Source organism: Syngnathus typhle, linkage group LG13 (genome assembly GCF_033458585.1).
Source record: "Syngnathus typhle isolate RoL2023-S1 ecotype Sweden linkage group LG13, RoL_Styp_1.0, whole genome shotgun sequence".
NCBI lineage: Eukaryota > Metazoa > Chordata > Actinopteri > Syngnathiformes > Syngnathidae > Syngnathus > Syngnathus typhle.
In genome coordinates, this window is record NC_083750.1 from 10,236,197 (window position 1) to 10,256,207 (window position 20,011).

At 42.7% G+C, this 20,011-nt stretch overlaps 2 protein-coding genes across 7 annotated transcripts; one reads left to right on the forward strand and one right to left on the reverse strand.

Moving 5' to 3' along the window:
• Positions 1-1,302: 1,302 nt before the first annotated feature.
• On the reverse strand, positions 1,303-5,464 carry wrnip1 (WRN helicase interacting protein 1). Of its 2 annotated transcripts, none has more exons than XM_061295021.1 (7): positions 4,680-5,463; positions 4,389-4,583; positions 3,918-4,159; positions 2,920-3,143; positions 2,270-2,425; positions 2,107-2,186; positions 1,303-1,979 (listed from the first exon to the last, which is right to left on the reverse strand). In XM_061295021.1, exons 1-7 carry the CDS (start codon positions 5,259-5,261, stop codon positions 1,698-1,700), a joined length of 1,761 nt encoding a protein of 586 aa, XP_061151005.1. In that variant the 5' UTR covers positions 5,262-5,463; the 3' UTR covers positions 1,303-1,697. The 2 variants fall into 2 exon arrangements, with proteins under 2 accessions (XP_061151005.1, XP_061151006.1); XM_061295022.1 differs by having other exon boundaries at positions 1,839-1,979; positions 2,274-2,425; positions 4,680-5,464.
• On the forward strand, positions 4,082-19,474 carry mylk4a (myosin light chain kinase family, member 4a). 5 transcript variants are annotated; one of them, XM_061295012.1, is made up of 16 exons: positions 4,082-4,221; positions 5,716-5,892; positions 13,924-14,037; positions 14,192-14,276; positions 14,382-14,736; positions 15,288-15,589; positions 15,974-16,079; positions 16,477-16,570; positions 16,649-16,758; positions 16,967-17,108; positions 17,183-17,253; positions 17,319-17,447; positions 17,645-17,797; positions 17,874-17,952; positions 18,038-18,092; positions 18,285-19,474. In XM_061295012.1, the coding sequence occupies exons 2-15, from the start codon at positions 5,812-5,814 to the stop codon at positions 18,089-18,091; spliced, it is 1,875 nt and encodes a 624-aa protein (XP_061150996.1). In that variant the 5' UTR covers positions 4,082-4,221; positions 5,716-5,811; the 3' UTR covers position 18,092; positions 18,285-19,474. The 5 variants fall into 5 exon arrangements, with proteins under 5 accessions (XP_061150996.1, XP_061150997.1, XP_061150995.1 ...); XM_061295013.1 differs by having other exon boundaries at positions 4,084-4,221; positions 5,719-5,892; XM_061295011.1 differs by lacking the exons at positions 4,082-4,221; positions 5,716-5,892 and adding an exon at positions 6,885-7,046.
• The last annotated feature ends 537 nt before the right edge of the window (positions 19,475-20,011 follow it).

Here is a 20,011-nt window from a genome sequence, read left to right on the forward strand (position 1 = left end):
ATGGAAAGTTTCAAAAAGTTCAAGGACGCAATGCTCAGTCTTATTTTACTTTCAGGAGTGCAAACATAAGCTGAAGAGTGGACAAGTGACTTTGCTTATCATCCTTGCAATGGCGTCCAAGTAAAGAAGTCAATGTCGCGCAACTCCTCGGGCAGGTAGTGCTGCTCCACCGGAGTGCTGAAGGCCGGATTGTATTTGTAGCCCTTGGCGTAGCCCAGTGGGCGCGGTGCTATTCCTGGGGGGGCGCGTGTGACCCTGGGGAACAGGCTTTTTTTTTGGCAGTACTAGAATAAAGTGTAATTGCGCGTTTACTACAGCAGGGGGCAGTGGCGCTCTCATTGTTACTTCTGTCACGTTTGCGACAGTGCAACATTTTACGACTTACAAGACAAGTTAGGATAGTCACGGTGGGGAGGGGGGGCGCGAATAGTTTTCTTCTTGCTAGGGGGGGGCGTAACAGAAAATAATTGAGAAGCACTGGGTTAAATAAAGGTTAACCTAAAAAAAAAAAAAAAAAAAAAAAAAAAAAAGTGAACCCTGAACTTTGAACCCGCGGTGACCCCGCGGTGACCCCGTGAACCCGCGGTGACCCCGCGGTGACCCCGTGGTGACCCCGTGGTGACCCCTGGGTGACCTTTGAACCCTGAACTTTCAACTCTAGTTAAAAATCAAAAATGTGCACATGACCCCGTGAACTTTGAACCGACCTTTGACCCCTGGGTGAACTTTGAACCGACCTTTGACCCCTGGGTGAACTTTGAACCGTAAACTTTGACCTTTGACCCCTAGCTAATTACGTTCTTTTTTTTTTTTTAAACCGGCATAGCAGAACGATCCATGGTCTTCAGATGCCGCGCTGTCGCCATCTCCTGGTCAGTTAGTGAAATGCTTTTGCTGATGTTTTTTTTTCTCTCAGTTAAAACAAATCAATTAGCCAGTTGGTTTTCTTTATTTAATATCTATTATCAGACAAAACCAAATTGTGAATCAGTCACCTAGGCTATAGCAGAGCAAACAATCCATGGTCTTCAGATGCCACGCTGTCGCCATCTCCTGGTCAGCTAGTGAAATGCTTTTGCTGTTTTTTTTCCCTCTCAATTAAAACAAATCAATCAGCCAGTTGGTTTTCTATATTTAATATCTGATATCAGACAAAACCAAATTGTGAACCAGTCACCTAGGCTATAGCAGAACAAACAATCCATGGTCTTCAGATGCCACGCTGTCGCCATCTCCTGGTCAGCTAGTGAAATGCTTTTGCTGTTTTTTTTCCCTCTCAATTAAAACAAATCAATCAGCCAGTTGGTTTTCTATATTTAATATCTGATATCAGACAAAACCAAATTGTGAATCAGTCACCTAGGCCAGTGCTTCTCAAATAGTAAAACCTAAGTGCCACTTTGCCCGCCTGCTACCTCAATTTGTGTTCAATGCAAAATGTTTTGCATGAGTTTAGATTAGCATATACGTAAGACAAATGTAGAAACCTTTCACGCAGGTGCACTTAACGAGGGTAGCTTGAAAAACATATTGGAACGCGGCACTGAGGACTAGAACTCGACACCTGTGACCTTTGACCATGATATGGAAACATAGAACATGGAAAGTTTCAAAAAGTTCAAGGACGCAATGCTCAGTCTTATTTTACTTTCAGGAGTGCAAACATAAGCTGAAGAGTGGACAAGTGACTTTGCTTATCATCCTTGCAATGGCGTCCAAGTAAAGAAGTCAATGTCGCGCAACTCCTCGGGCAGGTAGTGCTGCTCCACCGGAGTGCTGAAGGCCGGATTGTATTTGTAGCCCTTGGCGTAGCCCAACTGCTTCATGAGACGGGTGGGTGCGTTGCGCAAGTGCAGCGGAACGGGAGGCAGGGGCCCTTTGTGGTTCCGCAAACAGGCCTTCACGTTGTTGTAGGCCTTGTACACGTCCACCGATTTGGCCGCCCGGGAGAGGTAGACCACGCACTGAGCCAGGATCACCTGGAATCAAGATATAAACGATATATTATTTATTATTATTTTTCCCCCCTCAATACTGCCAATTACAATTACTATTCCAACAAACTGCTTGAACTTTTTTGACAACTTGTTCAGGCCACTGACATACCTCACATTCGGGCATCCCGATGAAGTGACAGGCCTGGTAAGTGGACACGGCCTGAGGCAGAGCCAAGGGATCGGCGAGACCTGAGAGTGCCAGGAACGCAGAGTGAGGAGCCCGAAAAGAACATTTTGATTGAACTCGATCGTAGAATCTCTGTCTGCCGTACCTACGTCCTCACTGGCAAAGCGGACCAGCCTGCGAGCCACGTAGAGCGGATCCTCCCCTCCTTCCAGCATGCGGCCCAGCCAGTAGAGGGCGGCGTTCTCGTGGGAGCCTCTCATGGACTTGTGCAATGCCGAGATGCTGTTGAAATGCTCTTCGCCTTTGGAGTCATACAAACAGAATGTTACATCACGACGATTATGATGCCTTCTGATTGTTCCACTGACTGCTAAATCAAACATCATATCTCCAACTTTGTTTTTATTTACCATCGACAAGATACAAACTTAGTGTTTTAATGCGAGTCATTCGTCAAGTGGGCCGAGTGCATTTCAACACCTCATAAAATTGGGAGCAGTAAATCTCCGTGTTTCGGGACAGCTGAACGTTATGCAACCCAACAACTGCGGAGGCCACAGGGAAAACGAGTTTTCCACAGATGGTCACGACTTGAGGCTGGAGCTTCAAAGGGAACATATTCAAATTGACTTTGCAAACTATGATTTAAAATGTAGACAATATTCTAAGGCTGGGAGAATGAAATTCAAGATGATTTATCCCCACTGCCAAATTTGGCTTCCACCATCATGTTGTGACACAAGTTTTTGTGTAGGAACAATTTGCTTTGGTAAGTGATCAGGAGGAGTAGCTTACCAGCTTTGTCGTAGAGAATATGAGACCTCTGGAGACCTTCCTTAATGTGTTCTTCCTTCACAAGGATTTCCTGGGCGGAACCATCTGGTCCTGTCAGTCCAGGCTGGGTCAGGCTGACCTGAGCCTGAACGGCCAGCTGCAGACTGTTCAGCCCTGTCCGAGCGTCGCCGTCACACAGGTAGGTGATTGTGTCCAGGGCCTTTTGCTCAATGTAAATTTTTGGCCTGAGAACAAATAGATAATAATCAACCGGCTTTCCTTTTACAAAGTTAGTTATGATTGTGCAAGTAACTACAGAAAAGCAAAATGAATAGGACCTCAGATTTCCAAACCAACGATTTTGCATCCTCCTCATCTTACAAGAACAACCCTGGCCCACTAGAGGGCGCCACTGTTTATAGCAACTCAAAAGTCACGTGTCAACAATTTCAGAAGGGTTAGAAAAAATACTGTAATCACTTAAAATGTATCAACTATTTTTGGCTGGTGTTTGTTTTTTGTGGTCCTGGAATGGATTATTGGCATTTCAATTCATTTCAACTGAGAAAGATGATTTGAGATATAAATATTTAGGGCTACAAACCAAATTGTAACTACAACATTTTATCGTGACAACCAGCCACCATTAATAAGTGATCCGGTAGTCATTTTAGGTTTCTGTAAGGCTTGGCGAGATGCCCGAGACCACCTCAGTCTGGTGGAAGTCCAAGCTTTTAATGTGGACATGTGTGATTTGCTGCGTTCTTTCCACGCCTGGCAAACAATACTGACAACAAATCTGCCTGACATGCAACATTGCATTCCGTGAGGAGCCAGAAGCCATCAAAGGCCTCGCGGGCTACAGATCGTGCGCAAATCTGATCTGTCAACACATCATTCGGGACCCAGGCCCAGAGGATTGCACTGGCTCCTGCCGCCCTCCTCCCCATCAAAGATCTAAACGGGCCGGCTCAGGCAAACAATTTTGATTTGTGGCCACTCAGGAGCGCAGCACTCACTCGTTTGGGTTCGCTTCGTGGTCCGGCCATGGGGGATTGGCTTGATCCCGTTCCAGCACGGTGATCCCGAGCGCCGTCACCGCCCGGTCCAGGATCGAGCCCATCGCCTCTACCGAGAGCTTCTCGAGGACGAGTACTCTGCAGCGGCTCAGCAGAGCGGCGTTCACCTGGAAGGACGGATTCTCGGTGGTGGCCCCAATCAGAGTGACTGTTCCGCACTCGACGTGAGGGAGGAACGTGTCCTGAAATACAGAAGAAAACGATGGGACATACATCTGTGAGGATGTAACATCTTTTTTCCCCAGTAAGTACTGGCTTAATTTCAAATAAAAGTAATGGATGGTAAATAGATATTTGTTGAATTCATTTGAATGTACACAAAAAGGGAACTTTATATTATGCTTTTAATGAAATTACTTGTTAAGAGGTGGGGCCTGGCAAGATTGAGGGCATGAGACGGATATAGCTGACCTGTTGCGATTTATTGAAGCGGTGGATTTCGTCAATAAACAGGATGGTCTTGCGTTTGAACAGCCGCAGCTCATTCTGCGCTCGCTTGATGACTTCTCGCACGTCGGCGGTGGACGCGCTGGTGGCGGAGAGTGGCACGAAACGAGCCGTGCCCTTCTTTTTGCTGTTGCTGGCAATGATGTGAGCCAGAGTGGTCTAACACAGAAGGAGTGCAATGTTAGAAATACATGACTGAGTCTTTTTGCCACCTGATATGCAAGATTTGGAAGGGTGATGACGTCACCACAGCACCTTGCCACATCCTGGTGGTCCCCAGAGGATGAGAGAGGGTATTTCCTGGCAGTCCAACAGGGACCGCAGGAGGGTTTGTTCCCCGACAACTTTGCTCTGACCAAAGTACTCCTCCATCGAGTTCGGCCTCAAAATCTCTGCCAGTGGTTTATTTGAGGCTAATAGTGTCCGTAGATCCAAATTAGGTGTTGCGTTCAAGGTTCGTCCGTCGCTCTTACTTTGCGTCCCAGAATGTTTGGGTTCGGCTTGGAGCTCGGGCGGAAAGCTACGCTTGGCTGCCTTGTTGATCGCGCCACCGCCACTAGCTTCTTTGTTGGGTAATGACGCGTCCGTGTCATTTTGATGTGAGCTTTTCGACTTGTTGCCGTGGAACATGGAGAATACTCCAGAGGAAGCAGGGGAAAGCGCCGTGTGGTCTGCACCCGCAAGCTTTGGCGCAGCTTCGGGACGAAACTTTTTCATCGGTGGTCCATCTTCGACATTACTCTCTAGTAGACAAACATCGAGATGACCATTAATAGCGTCGGCGGTGAAGTCTTTCAAACAAACAGGGCACTGCACCGACGTGGCAGACGTTGCCATCTTGCATCTTTGAACACTTGTCACGTGACCAAGGAAACGATTTAAAATCGGAATTATTTCGAAAACAAAATTAAAACTACTGTCATCTTCTGTATCATGTTTCTAAATTGTAGCATAAATTGTAACTGTCTATGAGATCAAAAAAAATAATTTCGTCACGTTCGTTTCTACCTTTGTTTTCGACGCTTCCGGTTTTATGTTCAGGGGTAATGGGACGTTCCAGTTTCACCGCTAACTCTTGGGAAGAAAATGAATATCACTGTAATTATAGTGATACGTAACTTATAAGTTAACTTATACGTGCACAAAGAAAATCGCAACACAATCCATTTCATATTAAAAATTGATGCAATTATTATACTAAAAAGAATAATGGTATAGATTTGAGGGGATTATAGGATTTTCTCAAGAGTCGTTACATTGGTGCATCAATTCAATTTATGTTTCTGCTCAGAAGAAAAATCCCAGACCAAGTGCACCAACAAAATGAGCCAGGCCAAGTGAAGAATGGCCAAGATGAAGTGAGCTCCTGTGTGTTGACAGCAGAAGCATGAGCGCGCCAGTCTTCTTCCCCGACCTAGAAAAGGTGAAAACGATGCGATCCTTCTGGGAGATGAAGTTGAACCTAGAGGTACATATGCATTCCGTACATCTTATATTCGAAAAACAAATTCAACTTCAGGAGTACCAGCAAAGTTTGCTAAAAAGCCAAGTTGTAACAATGCAACAATATTATAGTGCAGTGCATATCAATATTAAAACTGCCCAATACGAATAGAAAAAAAAAGATAACTGCATGTATGAAATGTGTTCTTGTACATTGAAAAAAAGAAACACGATCCACCTTTCTTTATTTTGTTTGTTAATAAAGACGCAAGACTGGTACACTTTTCTGGTGTATTTTCCATTGACAATGCCGTGTCGTGTCGTATTAATAGGAGTCAATAAATACAATATAGCTCAGTTTTTTTTTATTTCACACCAAATGCCCAGTGTGCGCGCGTGTCGCGTGCGACCACATTAAACACAAATCCAAACAACTTCTGTACATTATTTATACAATTTACAGCTGGTTGAGACTTTAAAATTTCGAAATATGATCATATTTGATATTTTTAATATAAACGTCTATTTTAGGTCTATACCGAAACCAATTTTAGACGTCTAAATTAGGTCTATACAAGACCAGACGTCTAATAGACGTCTATGGCTGACAGGGGACTTGATCGCCTTGCGTAACTTCCTCGTTTCTCAATATTGGTGCTTTATTAAAGTTTAAGTCAAATGTTTTTTTTTGAAAGTGTGCTGGTTTTATTAAAGCTAAACCTTCTCGTGCAGAGGAGGAGAGATTACGCAGGATTACACATGCGCGTCATGGCTGTCATGCGCTTCACGATGGCACCTGTCACTCTTTAGTCACAGGGACAAACCGACCGTCACTGGGCTCTAAGTGCTGATAGGAGCCGAAGGGGCAGAACTGAATGAACGGCGGCTTTTTAATATTTGGGTGTCCCATGCACAACACCTTGCTGTCATCCCTTCAAACCCGTCACTTGAAACTGTCCTTCCCCCCCAGCCAACGCGCAACGGGGTTTTGAGTAGATTGCAGCAAAGTGCTAAAGAGGAGGAGGAAAGACAATGAGGGGGCTCGTTGAAGCGATAGAGGACTTTGCAAGCACTTGGTTGGTCAGCAGCATGTGTGTGCTTGCAGTCTACATTGGCTACAGGCTTTGGGATATACACTGCTTCAGGAGGAGTCAAAGCGCATCCACGCACGACACACAGGTACTGCAGTAAACACAAAGAATTGTTATGTTACAGAGATATCAGCCAATAGATAAACATAGTGAGCTCCTCATCACTATCTTTAGCACTTTGAGATTCCTCCGAATGTAAAGTGCGTTACAAATATAATTTATTATTTTGTTTCTTTGGTAAATCAAACGTGTTCATGTGTAACGTATTTTATCATTTCCCCAACACTATTTTATTTCCTGAGGAGTCTTGCAAATGTATAAATACTGTATTGTGGTGAATTAATTTAACTGAGTGTAAATTTTGCCACTCAAAAATGATTTTTGTTTTAGATTTTCAATTAAATTTTACTGCCTAAATAACTAAACTGCCAAAACAGACTGGAATCATAATAGCCACAAGTATATAAGTATATTTTGTGATGTTAACAAACTAACAAAGTATTGACACGTAAACATGACCAACATTTTTTATTTTATTACTATAGACCCCCCAAAATGGCTGTGGGCTGTTTTAAGCTGAATAAAAGATATTCAATAATAAATATTTATTTCCAAAATATATTTAGGGCTATTTAGGTAGCTGACACTTCAACTTGGGTAAAAGGTGGCTTCATTGAAATGGTGGCCGCTCCTTCCAGCCTGCTGTGTGGGAGCTTGTGTGTAACTTCCGTCCTTATACTGTACGCGGCAGCTGGAAGAATTCAACGTGAGCTAACTCGGCCACTGGTGTTTACGAGCAAATGCAGCGTGTTGGGTGATTGTACAGTGCAGGGCTCGAATTTACAACATGTGTTACTGCCATCTAGTGAGTCACATTGCTGCTGCTTTGTAGCATCTAATGTTTCCAGTTAAATGTTTCCTTTACATAGATCAATATAAACAGGTTGTTAGATTCTAAAAAAGCCTGAAATATGTGCATCCTTTTAAACAGTGCATTAAACACTCATTTGGTAGTTCCGGTTTATGCCGTTAGAGTGCGCCACCTCAGAGAGGAGCTGCCGTTCTCTCGCCCTCTCTTATTTCCATTACTCCTTTGACATTTAGGGAGATATACAGTGACATTTACCACAGCAGATGCATCTTTATGTGACTAAGCTCTTCCCACGCGGCCCCCCGCATTCTGTCATTGACCTTAAATGTCTCATGTAGCATCTTCACGTGTGTGGATACATGATGGAATAATAAGTGCAGGCCCAAGCCTCATCCTTAATAGGAATGCTCAAAAGCAACAGAATTATTTATCATATCTGAACGAGAGAAACATTCTTCCCCACACACAAAGAATTGATTCACTGATAAGAAGAAATGTTAAGCATTCAATATTAATCATTCATTTTCATGTCTTTTTTTGGTAAGATTTGTTACAAGGACACATTTCAGATGTTAGAATAAAATTATGTTAAAATAAAAACATTTTAATTAATTTTAATATTTAAAAAAAACAATTTAAAATATCAAATCGCGTATATACAAAGATCATAGTCAACGCTTCGACATACTTCCTTAACTCCGGTCATTTTTTATGCTATTTTATGTCTACGGCAACCTTGAGTGCCTTGAAAGGCGCCTTATAAATAAAATAAAATTATTATTAATGAGAATTACTACTAGAAAAAGACTTTCAGTGTACAAAGGAGAAATATGACTACTCCGGAGCAAATCATTTGCGGGAATTCAGTATGTTTCTTTGTTGTTTGCTGCAATGTAATTGGCCATTCGGGGTATTGGAGGTAAATAAATACAAGGTTCTGAAAGGGAAAGAGAACAAGGGGCGGGGGCATTTAGCATGGGGGAATTAAATTTCACGGCTGCCGCATACGCACTTAAGTGCACAAGTTTCCGAAGTAAAGTAGAGCCAGCGTTGGCAGGCGCAGCCACCGCAGCGAGGCTGACTGGACGATAGCCACGCAGCTCAGTGGCCCTACGCCTCTAGGGACATTTTGTTCTTTGACCAACAGGCCACACTCCATTTTTAACTGATCACATTGAGCGCTTGCCAAGTAGCCTGATAGCAGCGGTGTCAGGCAGGTCACTCACTCACAACCAAAAAAGGAGATTTCCATGCAAGATACAAAACAAGCGCAAAAACTATCAGTTACGATGACTGTACTTCACAGTACAGGCTGATGTCGACAACAAAGGTTAAAAAACAAAACGAATGCCAGAAACGGGTTAACCAAATAAAGCAGTCTAAATTCTCCACTAGAAATTTGTACGGTTAGCGAAATCAAATATAAACTGGATGTTGGGATAAAACCCCAAAATATCTTACCTTATAACGCCATAGACAAAAAAAAGATTAGCTGTAAAGACAATGTTGACCACTCTACCATCGTGCCACCCACTAAAAAATATTATTGTATTATTATAATATATAATAAAATACATTTCAGTATTTAAGTTATATCCAGCCACCTTTTAGTATATTACATAAAATGCATTATGATAAAAAAAAAGCACATTTTGTCCATTTTTGTCTAAAACGACCTTCTCTACACTAAGTGGAAATGTATTTGTATATTTATTTCTTTACATTGACCAGAAAACGTCAATGCTTTTGCCAGATGCATCTTGGTGGTGACATGCACAGAAGCATCCAGTAGTCCAGTATTCATTTTATTCAGTGGACAGCGTGTCCTAACATAACAGGAATTTTGCAGTGACATTATAACATTGAATAGGTGAACAGGTGCCACACGATGCATTCAGGTTGTGTGTACGTCCGCGTACAGACTCTGTTTGGCACGGAAGGTGCTCGCGAATGCTGAGAAGACACGATCACGATACTGTTACTTTCTTCGGCATTGCTTTCTCTGTAATGAGTGAGTGATACGTACTATATATTTGTCCAAACTCTCAACAGCGCCTCAGATGAGTTTACATCTACTGCTGGGCAAAAAAATCTCACAACACCAATCAAATGACGTATACCATTTTGCAAGTAGAGTTGATTTTAGAGTTGAATCATTTAATATATGTCATGAACTTTGTATTCCACGCAATTGACACGACATGCGGCAAACGACCTACGCCGTCTGTCATCGGTTGGCAACCTAACCGTCCCCGCCGGCGTGATGGATGCTTGCTTTCTCTCCGCTCTGTTTCCGTCACGTCAGAAGACCTTGTTCTTTCCTTTTACTATCATCGTACTACATATCCAGGTGCAACCAGGGATTGGAAAAGCGCACCGTGGAGGATGTGGCGCTTTGGAAACGAGCATTTTGTCATGAATTTAATAAGAGTCAAGTGTCACGTTTAAATACTGACTTGAGCTTCTCTGCTCGGTCTGCCAAGCACCCGTTCGTGGCGCGCTGCGCTCATGAGCTCACATCTTGGCTCTAATCGCTACAGTGTGGCAAATTTGGCCAGGGTCACTCTGGCTCGGTTTGCAGTTCGCGCCTCCGACATTGTCAAGTGTCATCGCGGCGGCTGGAGCGGGCCGCGTTGCCGCCAAGATGCATCGAAAATTTAGGATTTACGATTATATTTGAATGGCCTAGGTTTTCCTTGATGACGTCTATCTGTTTCGGCCCTGTGAGGAAACACGCATACATGCATTGTGTTGGAGAGGGAATGTGGATTATGTTCATATTGCGTATGCAGTTAAAATTAGCTTTTTCCTGGTGGTTATCAGTGGACGTGTTTGTCAGCGAGCTGGCTCCCGATAAATCATCCGTGTCAGCCGTCTCTTTTTTCAGTGGGCAGACCAGTCATCGTCCCTTAAAGATGGATGGAATCGCAGGCCCCTTTTCACATTCCCTCGATAGTGTCTGGATTACATGTCTTTTTAATGTATGGAACATATTTACGCTATTTAGTCAAGCGACATTAACTAGGAAGGCAATAAATCTGACAACTCGCATCCCTTTAAACATGAGACAGAAGGAAACTGTAAAACCCAAGTTATGTACTATGTCTGTGACTTTGAGCCTCGGGGTTTCTTTTTTCCACTTGAGCTACTTGACTTAAAGAGTCAACAAGTAAAATAACACAAGTGACTACCAAACATGTTAACTTGCTAACATGCGCTAAATGGCTAACTGATTACTAACAAAGTAACTGTCAAGTGAGTTAAGTTGCTAGTACAGTATATCCAACAAGCTATCTTACATGTTAACTAGCTTAAGTTGCTACTATAACAAACAAGCTAGCATAATGTTACACCAACTAGCTTGATAAGTCATTTTTAGCAAATTTACAAAGTGCCACACAACTTAATAAAAGTGAACGTAAGACACCGTAGCTAGGTTTGCGTGGTTCTAAACATGGCTATCTAATCTCTCACATGATGTCTTCGCCCTTTCATTAGCAAAACAAGCTTCATCATCCTTCTGTGCCACTCAAGTAGTATGTACAGTGAGCATTTTGACACCAGGCAGTTGAGTGATGCTGGTGGGCTTAGCACTTAAAGGCTCTCAAATGTCTCATAGCCCGAGCAGTGCCAAGCCCCCTCCCCTAACACTTGACCCGTGCTGACGCAGTCTATCCATTTACATTTAGGTCCGCGGGATCACTGCAATCCCAATAGTGCGGACAGGAGCAGGCACCAGGAATATTGCTACGAGAGAACTATTGCCCATCATTTATAGCTTCTTCACCCATCTTTTGCTGTTGAAATTGCTTGTGACATATTTTCAATCCTTTTGTCCGGCGTGTTAATCGATAGATTTGCATAACTGACGAGAGCACTGAAGGGTAGAGCTGGCTCCAAAAATCTTTCCGTCTGTTTCACGGACGTTCCCGCTTCTGCTATCGTTTCGAGTTGGTGTCTTGACGTGATTTTTGTCTCACTGCGAGAGCCATGAGTTCCTCCATGAAGACTACGAATTTAGGTCAGAGGATGGGCGACAACAGAAGTTTTGATCTCATCCAAAATCGGATTGAATCTTTAAGTGGAAAGATGGACAAGCTCATCAACCTTCAAGAGAAGGTCCTTATTCGGCTAGATGGCAAGTCCGGTGCGACTGAGAAGGAAGAGACGGAGAATGTCAAGAGCTTCGTCTCAACTGTGGAAGTCAATCAGTCGCAGGGACAGGACGTCAAGAAGATATACCAGGAAATGAGCACCATCATGTCGGTGGTCAACCAGCGGTCTGAGATTCAGACGCAGAAGCTGGAGGGGATGGAGAAACTGGTCCTCAGCATGCAGCAGGTGATCAGCTTCATCGGCGAGACGATCAAGAGCTCCAGGCTTATGGAACTCATGTTCAAAGGTCCGGCTGACAGCAAGGCTAACAAAGTCTCAAAGAGGAAATCATCTGACAATATTAAAAAGCCAGACAAGGTGAGAAATGATCAATTCCTTGATAGCCAGCCATGATAGTCCAACCGTCATTTCTGACATCTTTGGGCTGATGTCTTGGAAAAAGCCATAAAATGGATCATAGCAGAAACACCCTTTGTTGATAGGTGGCTTGTAAACTTGCAGGGGTCGTATGCATGTGCGGAAGTGTGTGAGACGAGCAGCTGTGACGCCAAGTGTGGCACGGGAAATACCTTCGAGGCAAAGGGTGAAATGCTGCTTTTGGATCTGGGGCACACCGGTTGGGCTCTGAAAGGACTTGAAATCCTTTGAGCTCCTAAAAAATGCTGGAAAAACAATTAAGTTACCTTTGATTGTATTCCTCTGTTGCTGCCAATTGTCAATTGAAGAAACGTTGCCATTTTTTTTTTTTTGTTTGGCAGAGTAGCACCGTCCAATATGCGTCTATTGTGACTTATGTAAACAAGAAACAAAGATTAGCGTGTCACCTACTTGAGAATGTGCAACAAATAATAATAGCAACACAATTAAAGGCACAATAAATCCAAGGTGAGAAGCAACAGAACTGTGTGACTCACGTTTCAGGGAATTTCTCTTGTCGTCACACCTTAAACTCTGTCCTTGTCCACCACCGGAGGCGTGACATTCCTAAATTTCTGTCGAGTAATTTCTGTTACTCCTGCGTCTCCCAATCGGTAGTTTGATCCGCGGCAAGTGTTGCTGTCACTGAGGAGACAAGGTACTGGAAATATCCCTTGCGTGCTGTTTACCTAAACCACCCTCCCGCCCCCCCTTCGACCCGAGGTGGTTTCAAGACAGTTTTTTTCCATGTTAACCTGAGCGTCTAGTGTTTAGTGAGTTGGATGGGGGCCTACCGTCATTGTAATATTTTCCACTCGGGGTTGCATTCTGTGGCTGAGTGCAACACGCGATAAGCTCTCAACTCGCTGGCCCGCTGCCGTGGGTCGTCGATCCATCTGCCATGAATAATCAAAGGCATGTTGTTGCGCCATTCACCGCACGGATAAGTGCATCCTGCGAACAGAGAGTGTTGTTGCTTATTTTTGTGCTACCGTAATGTGGCCCATGTGTTTCCATTGTTGCGTCATCACATCTACCTGTTGTCATGATTGCTGAAGGAGTGAACTATTTCTTAGTGCTAAATTGTCTATTTTCCACCAACATAAAGTAAAATAACACCAATGCCAGAAATACTGAGTAGGCAGCCTTAAGTTCCAGGAACTCTGTGTTCTTTTCAGGAACGTTCTGTAGTTCCTGAGACAAAAACGTTCCAGTCAGATAAGTTACGAGCTGCTGGCATCAGTCCAAAGGTTCCTGGGGCCCTCGAAGTAAGATGAGTACTACCCTCCTGTTGCCCGGGTCAGCCAGGGTCACGATAGATACCTTACCCCGACGCTACATTTATACTGCACCAAAGACTGCCGGACAACTATCCAGTCAGACTGCTTTGACGTCATCCCTGACCACTAGGGGGCATATTTACGTAGTGTCGTACTAGTTGTGATGTATTCGGTCTCATAGTCCAAACAAATGGATGGATGGATGTTTTTTTTAAATTTCTTTATTAATTATTTTTTTTATTGTAACCCTACTAAGCACTGCCATCTTGTCTTTTCACTAGAAAACTACCTCTAACACAGCCCTAAAAAAGAATGAAGAGGTCTCACTGTCATCTGACACATCAGAGCACGATGGACCAAAGCATTTTGCCGCCCCTCGCAATTACGGAACCTTTGTAGGTCATCAAGAGCTGTGCTTCTCTATTATTTATTTGCACTTTTCTGGTTCCTAATTTTTTTGCAGCGTACCCTTTGTCACAAATGCAATTTTCTGCATTTCTTCAAATGCAATGCACATTTTAGAGATTTTCAATGACTTGTACTTCACAGTTGAAGAACCAGAAGAAAGATGGCGCAGAAAAGCCTTGTTTGAGCCTCGAAGCTCCAAAGACGATGAAACCCCCAGACACTGAAGGTAGATACCCAAGAGTTGCTCGTACTGACGCATAAACTTCAAATATGAGGAGGAAAATATCAATCTATGATGTTTGTTTGCTCCTCAATTCATTTTTGTTTTTAGACACCTCGTTGCAGAAGCAAGTGCAGCTTCAAAAAGACGTTCTGAAACTCAACAATGAGAATGCAGAGAAGTCAGCTCAGCAGTTTAGTGCCATGTTTTGGAATCTGGAAGCGTATGTTCCCGCCGCAGACCCCGACAGCGGCGAAGATGTGGAAGTTACCGAGGAGGTGGTTGAAGTGGAGGAGATAGTGGAGGAGGTCATCGAAGAGCTAGAGGAGGAGGAAGCACTGAAGGGAGAAGAAGTGGTGGAAGAAGTGGTGGACGAGGTGGTGGAAGAGCTGGAAGTGGTAGAGGAACTTACTGTAGAGGATTCGCAAAATTCTGAATCGGACAACAACGAACAATCAAATTCAAGGTAGTTTGCCTTGTCAATTTCCACAATGCAATCCAATTCAACTTTAATCGTTCGTAATGATCGTCATTTTGAAGGACATCAATTTTCTCTCTATTCTTATGTCAGAGCAGGAACCCAAATGATTTAGTCTATCCCCATTGTTGGCTGTATTTTAAATACTGCAGCAGTAATGTAGAAAAACATTACTATTTCTATTTAAAAAAAAAAAAAAGTTCTATTTATTTTTATTATTTTATGTTTATTATTTATTTTAGAAGTAGATCTTCACCCATTGGTGGTGTATCTGAAACATTTCCCTTGTGATGAATGTGGCTTTGCTGTAATAATAAATATGAAATAACAAACTACGAAAATAGAGAATAGCCATTTTTAAAATCTATTTTATAAATGCATGATGACAAGTATTGCAGCACTAATAGAATTAAAAGTTAAATTAAATTGTCAGTACAATTTTTAAACAACCCTATTGATATTATAATACATTTATAAAACAAGTCAGCCGAAGTCCTTCAGTCCTACGACGTGTCCGAGCATTTACGTTGTTCCATCAGTGACGATTGCGAAGACACCTTCCTGGACGCCAAGATGGAGGTCAGCGTCAGCAGCGGCTCCTTTGAGACCGAAGAACTTGTTGTGGTGGAGGAATACACCGAGGTGCTGGAAGTTGACGAGGTGGAGGATGAAAAGGAGGACAAGAATGAGGACAAGCAGAAGCCGCAGGAACAGAACCAGAACCAGGCTGGGCTTGAGTCCCAGTTTGATCTGAAAGAAACATTGGAGCCAGAGAGGGATGAAAACAAAGCCGAGCCCGAGGACGAAAATGAGCCTGAGGATCAACCCAAATACTTGATTGGTTAGTCAGAACTCTTTGGATCACAACTGAAGCTTTTCAAAAATGGATGGAATGCAAGGTTCATTCAGACAAAGCGTATTTTTCTGACTAAGGTGCACTTCAAAATTACGACTTATGTATGGATGTCCAAGTTGAATAAAGTTTCACTCTGTACTCGTTTTGGGTCTCTCCAAGATGCGCCTTACATCCCAGCGCATGGAAATTTCCACAAACAAAGCAGTCCATCGAGACTGCACCTTAAAATCAGGTGCGCCTTATAGTCTGAAAAATAGTTTTTCATTTTCAAGTGAAAGGCAGTCAGCAGTGAGCTACCGAATAAAATTCGACCCGGCGACCCTTGAGTCTGTCAATGACAACGAGATGTTGGTCTCCGCCCCACTTTAGACACCGCTCCTCCCCCGGCAGCGCCGTTTAATCACCGCATCGTGTCGGCCAAGCCCAACCAGATCAGCAACTTCTACACCATCAACTGGCAGGAAGTCCTGGGAGGGTGAGAGATGCTCTTCAACTCCAGCATGAATTCAAATGAGGATGGCATGTTTACGGGTCAGTGGAAGGGTTCCTTACTCCACCTCCCTACCATGAAGCCTTGTATAACCTGCCCCCCCCCTTCTCCCCCGCCTTGTCTACTTCATAACTCGAGTCTCGGTGTCTATTTTTATTGCCGGACTGAGCGGTATGTGAAACTGTATCTTTGGTGCCAGCTGCTTTCTAATCACCAAGTGTTAATCCCCATCTTCAAAGCGGAGGCACCACTGTAATGAAATAACACATTTGGCTCGTTTGTTTGCACGGAGATCATTTCTTTTCATTAACAGGGCGGGAAAGCCGTCAGCGTGTTGCTCGCGGTGTTCAATTTCCAACGTCCATCTTGTCTTTCTCCAAAGGGGTCGTTTTGGCCAAGTGCACAAATGTGTTGAAAACTCATCCGGTCTGACGTTGGCGGCCAAGGTCATCAAGGCCAAGTCTCAGAAAGAAAAGGTATAGCAGCATCACCATCGTGATGGATCGTCCCGCTTCCAGCTCCATGCGTCTTATCCTGTGTCGATTCCTTACCAGGAAGTGGTGAAGAACGAAATCCAGGTTATGAACAATCTGGACCACGCCAACCTGATCCAACTCTACGCAGCGTATGAGTCCAGGAATGACATCATCCTCGTGCTGGAATAGTACGTCCGATCTCTTACACATTCTCCACTGACGATTACATTTAATCCTCCACAATCTTTTTTTGTACCTCAAGTGGGACATTGCATGCAAATATAGCCCCCTCCAAAAGTATTGGAACGGCTCTTTTCATTTTCAGGAGGTAGAAGTGTTTTGAGACCATCATGAGCTTTGGTTTGCACTGATGAATTTTTGCCACGGTTTTGCCAGCGTGGGCGGAGGCGAGCTGTTTGACCGGATAATCGATGAAAACTACACGTTAATGGAGCTGGATGCCGTGGTGTTCATCAGGCAGATTTGTGAGGGCCTGCAGCATATGCACAAGATGTACATCCTCCATTTGGACTTGAAGGTACACACACACCAAATTCCTTCTTGTTTTATACACCAAGCAAACTCTAAGGTGGAATTTTCTTTCAAATGCAGCCGGAAAACATCTTGTGTGTAAGCAGGGTGACCAATAAAATCAAGATCATCGACTTTGGCCTCGCCAGGACGTAAGTGTTCACCTCTGTATTGCCGACTCCTTTGGGTTAACTTCAATCGTATGATTCTGAAATAGATACAAACCCAGGGAGAAGTTGCGAGTCAATTTCGGTACGCCGGAGTTCTTGGCCCCGGAAGTCATCAACTACGACTTTGTGTCGTTTAACACGGACATGTGGAGCCTCGGCGTCATCACGTACATGCTGTGAGTACTGGCCATTCCTAAAAAATGTCTTGGATTACTTTTCTCTGCTTTAGACTTGAAATGTTTCTTTGTCTATATGTGCCACTCTGATTGGCTGCCGTCCAATGTCAACAGGGCAACTAATCCAGCTGACATGTAATGATATATATACTGTAATGATAAAAATAAACGTGCATCCCCATCCGTCCGTCCGTCAGTCTGAGCGGCCTCTGTCCTTTCCTGGGCGACGACGACAACGAGACGCTCAACAACATTTTGGCCTGCCAGTGGAATTTTGAAGAGCAAGAATTTGTGGACACGTCTGAAGAGGCCAAAGAGTTCATCACCAGGCTCCTCGTCGTCAATAAAACGTACACTATCGCCTTGTGTGGGATTTTCTTTTTGATAGCTAAAGCACGATTGATTTTTGGAATAATCATTTTTCAGCTGGAGGATGGGAGCGTCCGAGGCCCTGAGACACCCTTGGCTGTCTGATTCTGCCCTTCATCATAAACTTAATACCAAGGTAGGCAGTTTCAAAGCTGCCGATTAACTTTACGTGTAATTAAACAAAACAACAAGGAAAAATGACTTTTTTTTTTTCTTCCCAGAAAACTATGTGCCGATCTCGACGGTCGTCATGTGTGCCCCCAACAGACAGTTGAGGTAAGCCATGCTACACCTATTAAAAAAAGAAAACTGATTTTATCCACTAGAGGACAGCATCACTCAAGTTTAAGGAACATTTTTTGTTCGGCTACTGGACAGTATGAACAGCAGCAAGACTAGTCAGCATTATATATGAACATTTGAGAATTAATAAATAAATAAATATCACAAATAGAAATCTCTTATCAGGGCACCACGATGGCTCCAAGCTGTGGCCACTCCGGACCAAGCTACCTGTCCCCTCACACAACAACACTTTGAAAAGAGTGAAATTGTAATATACATAAAAACTTTTTTTTTTAACTTTGCTTGGCATTTAAAAGCCATTTTACTGTACGACCCTGAAAACATTTTTTTCTTAATAAATCACTGGCAACAGGCGGAATAATATCCTTGTCCCAAATCAGCATTTTTCAGGAGACCCTTAAAACGGCACATTTGGTCATTTCATCTTCAAAAAGCGTGAGCTAATTCTGACAGTAGATTTCTCAAATATTTGTCAAAAAAAAAAACACAAGTGAACTGAGCATTAGTACAAATTTGTGAGAAAATTATACCAAATTATGACTCGTTTCAGATGACACCAGTGATATATATTTTTTTTTAAAAAAGCATTGGATTATTTTTTTTTTGCATTTGCTATTCGGACACACCTGATTGAACTTATCTAGCTGCATTGAACACGCAAAAACCAAAGTGAGTCTCACTTAGTGTTACAACATTGATTTGAATGTAGTCTGCATATTATTCTGCCTATTATTGTCTTCACTAAGAGTTTGTGAAAGGTGTAATTATGATTCTATACCACAACTGCAGCATAATTATTATTTTTTGTCACACACACATCCTCTCTGTGTATTTTTTGGTCGACAAATCCGAACAATATAACATCCATGTGGCCTACTGTATGTTGTTGCTGTCATGTAGTGCGCACTTTATAACAATATTTATTCAAGTATAATCAAAACCTATGTAGGTTCCACCGCTCTGTTTCTATTTCTTAATGCATCAACAAAATGTCTTATCAGCTGATTGCTTCACTCTGTATTACTGCACAAAACTAGTATTTTTTTATTTTTATCTTTTTTTTGTAATTGTACTGTATGCATGAGCTGCAAAGCCACGCCGGCCGGCGCCACTTGATCAGATGCTTGGTTCCGCCTTCTGTGAAGGCTCAATGTGTAAGTGAAAGGAACACACTATCTACCTGTTGTTGCCTCATAAGTGGATGACACTTAGTACGCACATTTGCAGGGTTTCTTGTTGAAATGTCAGAATGTTTGGATTGTTGACGTTCAATAGATTACTCTCACACAATTCAGCATGATTTGTTTTTTGTAGAGTGTAAATGTAAACACGCATTAAACTGATGTCTCAAACGGGAGTGGTGGTTTTTCAGATTTACTTTTTTTCCTTGCAATTTATGTAAAAGCCCTAACAAATGGATCTTAATCGTTTTGGTCAATTTCAGCACCACTTGTTCTGTTGTGGGAAAACAAACAAACAAAAAAAGGCTTTCTTCTGGCCTTAAGTAATTTAGTATTTCTTTTATTTTAAATATTGGTCTTCACTTTACAACCTCATTCTCCAGCCTTCTCCTGTTCTGGTTTCAGTAAAATTATTAGAGATTAGAATTAATAGATAATTTTAAGATATATTTTTTTCATGTACGAACATCCTCAGAATGTTAAAATAAAATTACATTGTAAAATAATGAATTGTTAAAATTCTTTTATTAAAAATATATAAAAGGCGGTCAATCTTCTACTGAACCTTATTATAATATTCTCATAGTTTTAAATTTGCAACCACCCTTGTAAGGTGCATGCGGGTCAGTTTCATAAAACATGAATAGAAAGAATAAGTGTACCTAATGTTGTGACCAGTGCGTCTTGTGACACTAAAAGATTTTTTTT